This window comes from Stegastes partitus, unplaced genomic scaffold, assembly GCF_000690725.1.
Source record: "Stegastes partitus isolate 25-593 unplaced genomic scaffold, Stegastes_partitus-1.0.2 Scaffold953, whole genome shotgun sequence".
NCBI classification, from domain to species: domain Eukaryota; kingdom Metazoa; phylum Chordata; class Actinopteri; family Pomacentridae; genus Stegastes; species Stegastes partitus.
In genome coordinates this window covers 49,094-56,821 of record NW_007578684.1, presented here as the reverse complement: position 1 = coordinate 56,821, position 7,728 = coordinate 49,094, and the positions used below count along the sequence as shown (strand labels likewise).

Sequence of the window (7,728 nt, the reverse complement as noted above, 5' to 3'; positions counted from 1 at the left end):
TCCAACACACCTGATTCAAATGATCAGCTCATCATCAAGCTCTGCAGAAGCCTGATAACGATCCTGATCATTTGAATCAGGTGTGTTGGAAGAGGGACACATCTAAAACATGCTGTGGCTCTTGAGGACCAGGATTACACACCCCTGATCTAGACTGTGATGGAGACAGAGTGCAGTCACACCTGGTCTCGGTGTCAAAAGACCTGCACATGCAGTAGAGATGGGTTTCCATTTTACCTTCATCACTACTCCTGCTACTTATCCATCTAGTACCAAAACTGTACGATTATTGGTATTTTCTTAATAGGAAAAAATGAAAGAAATTAAGAGAAATTAATGTTAACTGGGGCGTAGCATGGCACGACTAACTTTTGCATCTATAAGCTGCTGAGCCCTAAGTGGTTAGCAGAAGCAGCACACATTTCATACTACTTTTTTGATCTACTGTGGAACTTTGCGAGCATTATAGAGCCTAAATGAGAATTCAGCTAAAAATGTTGTCCCAGTTACTATACGCCACTGAAATGATGAACAGTAAGTGCATTATAAAGCACATAGGGACTAAATGTGTGTATGTGAGCGTGTTGTACCGTAAGGCAGGCTGGATGGACTATTTGTGCACAGTTGGAACATTCCATCAGAGTCAGGGAAGGGTCTCCAGTTTCCTCCTGATTGGGCTCCTTGCAAATCTCGCACACTGCAGACAGAGGAAGGCCGGGCTGGAGGAGGCAGAGGGTGGGTTACAAAGACGGGAGGATTAACTTACAAAGAGTTCTTAAAAGTTCATTCACAAAAAAATAAAAAAATAAAAATACTGCTGTTGTGAATTGTTGTTATCTACAAATATTTTAGGTCACAAAAAAAGTGGTACAGTCTTTTGTAAATGCACGACAAGTTCATGCTTAAGAACAGCACAACTCCAGGATTTAAATCTGTGAATCAGCGCACAGTACACAAGTCATATAATAACACAAGATGACAATATGTATGTTCAGTTGGAGTCATGTAGTGTACAAACAGATTTTAGCACGATTTGAGCTTGAAGTCATCTTTAAAGATGAATCATTCAGCTCAAAGCAAGGAGCTCATAAACCAAGTGTTAAATTTAACACTGAGCTACACGAGGTTAATAATTTCCACTTCCTACTTTTGTGGTATTTAAAGCGCTTTACAGCATTCACCCATTCACACACCAGTGGTAGCAGAACTTCTATGCCAGGTGCTCTACCTGATGGCCATCGGGAGCAACTTTGGAAGTCAGAGTCTTGCCAAAGGACACAGAGCGGCCAACCTTTCAAATGACTACCGTCTGAGCCACAGCCCCTCAAATTAACACAGAATACCAAGATCCACTGTAAAAATGTTTGTTTGTTTTATTGCATTTTCTACTTTCGTGCATTCTCCAAAGGAACCGAAATATTTAGGCTCGACATGAGTCAGTTCTTCAATGAGCTTGTCCGCTGACTTTTCACATAACACCCGTGCAGTGCCAAAATGTGGCAGCTCAGAGCAGGCCAGCTGCTTGGCCATAGGATGGAGCTGTCTGCCACTGTAGTCCTGACAAACTGCTTTGGGACACTTTCATTTCAAGTGCTTGTGCAACAGCTGAACTTGCCATTTATAGCGCTGTAGTTGCTATTGTTAGCTCATCACCCACTTGTTTTGCGTTAAAGGATGTTGAATACTGCAGTTTGAAAAACTAGAAGAGTACTTATGTGTCTGTTATGGACACTGACAGAATGGCCTACTCTATACATTTAGAAAAAAATATCAAAAATACCTAAAATTAAAGTTACTAAATTTGATCCATTTGCTCTGCAACTCACATGTAAAGACTTGAGAAAGACCCCTGATGTCTTAAAGTAAACACAAATGCATCTAAGTTTTTGCAAATGCATTCTTGGGATAAAATTACAAAACAAAACAAAGAAAAATCAGTTACTCACAGAGAGACATTGTCGTAGCACACAGGTCTGCTTGAGCTTTCCTGGTCCTCCAAACTTTTTCATGTCTCTGCAGAAGTTACAGTCTCCACACTCTGGCCTCATACAGGCTTCACAGCGCTTACACCTGCAGAGAGGAGTAACACGGCATCCAAAAGATGATACACATACAGAAAAACACATACAAATACATGAATAATTACCTTTGTGAGAGTTAAAATGGTCAAAGTTGCCCATACAACAACAACAACAACAACTTCCAAGCAGCAACCTACACACTGAAAGTGACAGGTTTTGTTGAAGGTTTGGAGTGTGCATTAGGCAGGCCTGCTGACAGATGGCATGAAAAGCTTTTTATAATTACCAATAACAGGACTACATTAATAATATTTAGCTTATCTACCTATAAAAGCAGGTTTTACTACAGGTGCAGGACCAAAACAACTTGTGGAAGCAGACTCAATCTGATGTCAGACGCTGATCTGTTTTCTGCCACCATGAGTCAGAGATGATTTAACATCTTTACTCTTACATGTGCCACTGACATTAACTTGACCAATCTAACAATCCATTCCACAAGCTTCTGTGATATCAGTTGCTCAGCAAGAGACCTCCACGCTGCCAGCATATCGTCTGTGGTTATAATTAGTGTGGTGGCCTCCTCCAGAGCTGAAGTGTAGGCAGCTTTCACCTGTTGGCCATACACAGCTTTCATGTTCAGTTTGTTTGAGGACATTCGTAGAAATCATGCATACCCTCGCCGTCACAATTAAGTGCCTAACTGAAATCCTAACCTACACATAGGTTCCCCATAAGGTTCTTGCTTTCATAAAATGTGGTCCCTGTAATGGTTTAAAACCCAAACTCGGACTGACATTGACAGCTAGACAAGCACTCAGACACACACACACACACATGTAGCTTGTTACCTGACCCTGCGTCGCCTCAGCACAGACATGGAAGAAGCTGGTTTCTGAGGTCGCGGGATAATGGGAGTAGAGGCCAGTTTAGGACGGGGAGGTGGAGGTGGAGGAGGAGGAGGCTGGTACCATAAGGGCTGGAGGATGAGAACAGAAAAGTAAAGAAAGGAAAAGGGACAAAAAATAGAATGAACAGAACAACATCCAATATTTGCTCCAAACACCAGGTCTGATAGAACTTGACTGCAGGAACACATAACGCCTTTTCACACGAGTATGGCGTTTTTTTCATTTGGCATTTCTTGATAATACAGGACTGACTGTTCCTCATAAGTACAAAAACTATATGGATATAAGAGACTTGTCTGCAACGATTTCCAGTCATCCAGGTTATGGATTTCTTTCGATGAAAATGTGTACTTTCACCTATCTTTACTGTTAAGTGAAGACTGTTTACCCTCTTTGGCCACTTGACAATGGGTTTTCCTGTGTAGGACAGTTTGGGAGTGTCACTGGCGTGTTCCTTTAGTAGTGCCTGCATGACAGCATCAACAAAGAGTGGTGGGGCAGAAAGGAAAAATATTAACAAGACAGCATTAAATATCAAGAAGAAACGAGCTAATAAGCCAACAGCAAAGTGATACATACAAATGGACAGTACCTTGATGTGTGTAATGAGTGCTGGAGCATTGTGTATCCCTGCTGGGACACATTTCTTGTTCGAGGGCAGCGCCTCCAGTTTACCCAGCAGGTTCCACAGTCCCTCCACCTCAAGCGGGGTCAGATGGACCTTAGCTAGAGGTTGATCACTCTGCTGTCCCGAGGCCTCTTCGTCGCTGCCACCACTTTCCTCCTCCTCCTCCTCCTCTTCCTCCTCATCCTTCACTTGCTCAGTGGCAAGATCTGAGCCAGATGGGCACTTCAGACCTTAGAGAAGAAGAGTTACGCATTTAATTATGACCAATCTAGTAATCTCAAAATAAAACATAACTTGCAAACAAATTATTTTTACAAATGCATAAACTATTGGTTTTTTACAATTTTGACAATATATCCTTTTGATCACAATTCCTCCCAAGTATAAAACAGACGACTGGCTACTACTGTCCGAGTCAGAGATGGTGGCAAGACAGCACACCGGGATGACCGTAGATTGCCTGACTGCTCTAAATACATATGAATAACTCTGACTTGCACCTCATTCAGAGGACACCACTCTGCAGACAGAGTTAAGAAACTGCTGTCACAGGTTTGGGTGTTTCAAATAAGGAACTACATCCCATTCAGACGGTATCTGCAAATGTTTAGACTGATGGCATCTGCACTGCTAGCAGCTCATCTGTATTTAAAGCACCTTCTTAAAGCCAGATGCAGAATTACTCTGACTAAATTCTTATTACATGGTGATACAAGACATTTACAGAACTGAAGATTTAGACATGTTGTTGATCATGTATATCGCTCCAAATATCAGTTTTTGGTCTCCTTGGTTACTAATATTTACTTTTAGAGTAAAAAAAAATAACAGTGATTGACTTGTAGTACGCCTGTGTACATACCAATGCCCAGCGAGTGTTTCTGAAACTCTGGTGTGAGGTAGGAGGTCTTGGTTAGACTGAAGACGTAGCGCTCCAACACGTACCAGCACATCTCATAGAAGAAGGGGTAGCGAAACTTCACCGGTACCTGCAGTGGAGGTGAAAGTACTGCTTTAAAATCTATCACTTTACTTACAGCCTACAGAAGAGTGTGTGTGTGTGTGTGTGTGTGTGCACTTACCCTCGTTCTGTCTTCGATATTGCAGATGTTAAGCTGCATTGGAATGTTGAAGCTGTGCAGGAAGTTTCCTCCAAATACCATCGAATCCAACGGGGTGTAGACAGCATGAATCCAACCTGAGTATTACATCTACATTAAATCTAAATTTCTTCAGCGCACTAGTGTTCGAAAAGTACATCACGCAGGATTTCCACCTTTCTAAACCTTTTTGCGATGGTATAGTACACCAGACGCCATCCTGACACAAGTCAGCGTGCTTATATAGCTGAAAGTAACAGCTGATGCAATATGACATCACTTACACCTCTCAATCATATCTGAAGCAGTCTGTGTTGAACGTTACCATATGTCAGGTCATCTTGACAACAACTACGATTTTTAAGTGTGACACACTTCTTTCTTTGACCACCAGTGTAATAAGTGAGTGCTGAGTTCAATGTGTACCTGAGGGTATGATGAAGGTGCAGCCATGTTTTAGTTCAATCCTCTGGCAGTCAGATGCTCTGTCTCCAAGGAAAACATCTCCTTGTTTCCCCGACAGCACCCAGTTCTCATATAACTCCAGGTTCTGAGGGGTCGGAGGGATCAGCCAGAACACCTAAGAAAGCACACCTGCAATTCAAAACACCCTCTGCACTTCAACAGCATGATGTCATCTTTTACTTATTGACTATAAAAACACAACAACGAAACCCTTCAAGATGTGTCATCACATTCTGCCCGTAGGGTTTCAGATCATTTATCTAAGTTTTATAAAAGATCAGAAAATGCAGCTGGCAGGAGTCTGCGTCGAAAAAAAATAGGAGGCTAGAACAGAAAACGTAATGTTGTAATGTCTCCAACATAGCTGCACAACTTCTTGCCTCACCTTGCTCCCTCGCAGTATATGATACCACACTGAGGTGCCTCCGAAGTCAATGTGAAAGTCGGTGTAGCAGCCCTCGACACTCATCAGACAGTATCTGCGGGGACACACCCCCAGCAGCGGTTACATTCAAGTCAAGTTACTCAAATCAAATCAGTGAGATGATAAATAATGTTTGAGCCACATCTGGGACAACCTGACCTACAGAGAACAACTTTAACGAGGGACTTACTTCTGTACTTTAGGGTATTGCATGTCATTGATAGAGTTGGTCGAGTCTCTCTGTCTCTCTTTCAGATGCCGAGGCCACATGTTGTCCACCCAGTCTATGAGATCTACCTACACACAGAAATACAAGATGGAAGATGACGAAAGAATTACACTCACTACACTTTCAGCTGTAAAGCTTTCATTTCAAACTAAGCAAAGTATAGCGTGGACACATACTGTTGAAGGTCTCTTCACCAGGTTCTCAAGCTTGGTATGGCTGAACTCCAAGCTGATGACATTATAGAGTTTCTCTCTCTGAGATGGAGGCGTCTCGTAGTAACGTGTCCACTGGGCCATGGACATCTCTGTCCCCTTCTGAGTGCTGACATCCATCACATCTATCATACGTCTGCTACCTGAGAGGGTTCACAGTATGCCAGTACAGTCGGGTCAAAACAGCAGCTGAGAATATATTTCAAGGCCAGTTTAGTAAAATAATAAAAACAGCAGGTCTCAACAACACAGCATAACATTAAAATGAAAAATGTGGACATGTGTCAGTTTTCACGGGAATTATGTGGTTTTGTCTAATTAGTACTTTTACATAAAGCGGAACAAGAAAAGCAGAAACATTATCTGGCTTTTCCTGAATGTTAAGCTTTACTTATAAATATCATATAATGCATACCTTGTGGTTTAGGATTTCTAAACTGTTAGGGGTTGGAAAAGAACTATTTGTAATTGTTTTACATTTTTTAATATTTAAGATTAAATCACTAATCAAAAGATTAGTCCATATTATCAGTAAAATATAATTAGCATTATTTACAGTCTTTCTGCTTTTATAAATGTACCAGGACTGAAGCTCAGACTGGGTACCAGCATCTGATTCACTGAAAAACGGAAAACCTAACATTAATTCTTGAAGTCTTACCAACAAACATCTTGACATCGTTGACAGTGAAGTCAGGATCTGGCATCCTGCAGAACAACAAATCACAAGATAGACGTTGTTTGGTTAATATGTCCAGTAACATCAGTTGTGATTTCTTATGGGAGAGCAGGCAAGTCAACAAAAGATGTGACAAGAAAATGCTTGAACTAGTAAAGTATATGAAGACGAGGAGCAACAAAGAGGGAGAGAAAAACAAAGAGTGTGCTTACTTGATTCCCAGTCCATCGGGCTTCTCAAAAAGGATTGGGTCCCTCAGGCCGCCTCTCTGGATGAACTCGTACGTAAGGTCTGAGAAATACACAAACAAGAAAAAATGCCAGTTCATTTTATCTTAGTTTTCTATGATCTACTGCTGGTGGTTTCAGTTAAGATCAAACAATATTTAAGATTCCTGATTCTCAGATGAAGTTCATAATCACAACACTAAGTGATTTTTTTTGTGAGGTGTTCTGGCTTTGTGGTTTGGAAGTTTGTCCAGGAAAACTTCCCTTTGTGTTTATATGAGGAGAGTTGAGGCAGCTGAGGTAACTATGCAATTCCCTCATTGCTACTGTGGTTACAGGCCAGACACTTGTCGATAAATGTGTCTAAGCTTGGGCACTGGTACAGTGAGCAGAGTCCTTAAATGGCAAATGGAACAGCTGACTACAACCTTGTTTAGGGGGCTACAAAATCCTGGACTCCAATCGTCTTCAGGTGTGCATTTGAGGGTGTAAATTTAGCAACAGCATTTCACTTACAAACAATGACGACCTCTATAGTCGCCTACCTTTTCCCTCCATGCGAACAATCCGGTCAGAGCTGAACCTCTGACTGCTGACTTTCTCCTCCAGGTCAAACATCCTTCTTCCATCAATCTCCTCATCCGAGATGCCGTCATCATGGTAGCGTCTCCGGGTGCCTGCCCGCTAAGAAGATCGACAGAAGGGCAGATGGGAGGGAAGTCACGGTTTACTCTCAGTTTATTTGTGACCATGACTTTGTTCGTGTAATGTAGTGACAAATTCAAAGTGTAAAATGTGTTTCATATTTTAAGTCACCACTGGCTGCCGTGAT

The 7,728-nt window shown here is 41.8% G+C and overlaps 1 protein-coding gene across 2 annotated transcripts in view; it reads right to left on the bottom strand.

Moving 5' to 3' along the window:
* The window catches only part of kdm2aa (lysine (K)-specific demethylase 2Aa), an 18,908-nt gene that overhangs the window by 8,625 nt on the left and 2,555 nt on the right, over positions 1 to 7,728 (bottom strand). For both annotated transcript variants that reach the window (XM_008294278.1, XM_008294277.1), the window contains exons 2-15: positions 7,442 to 7,580; positions 6,882 to 6,960; positions 6,652 to 6,698; positions 5,955 to 6,133; positions 5,740 to 5,846; positions 5,511 to 5,604; positions 5,087 to 5,240; positions 4,643 to 4,758; positions 4,423 to 4,549; positions 3,525 to 3,790; positions 3,321 to 3,398; positions 2,873 to 3,000; positions 1,947 to 2,070; positions 591 to 719 (exon numbers count right to left, since the gene is read on the bottom strand). In XM_008294278.1, the coding sequence (XP_008292500.1) occupies positions 591 to 719; positions 1,947 to 2,070; positions 2,873 to 3,000; positions 3,321 to 3,398; positions 3,525 to 3,790; positions 4,423 to 4,549; positions 4,643 to 4,758; positions 5,087 to 5,240; positions 5,511 to 5,604; positions 5,740 to 5,846; positions 5,955 to 6,133; positions 6,652 to 6,698; positions 6,882 to 6,960; positions 7,442 to 7,580 (1,767 nt within the window). The remainder of the gene's footprint in view (positions 1 to 590; positions 720 to 1,946; positions 2,071 to 2,872; positions 3,001 to 3,320; positions 3,399 to 3,524; positions 3,791 to 4,422; positions 4,550 to 4,642; positions 4,759 to 5,086; positions 5,241 to 5,510; positions 5,605 to 5,739; positions 5,847 to 5,954; positions 6,134 to 6,651; positions 6,699 to 6,881; positions 6,961 to 7,441; positions 7,581 to 7,728) is intronic.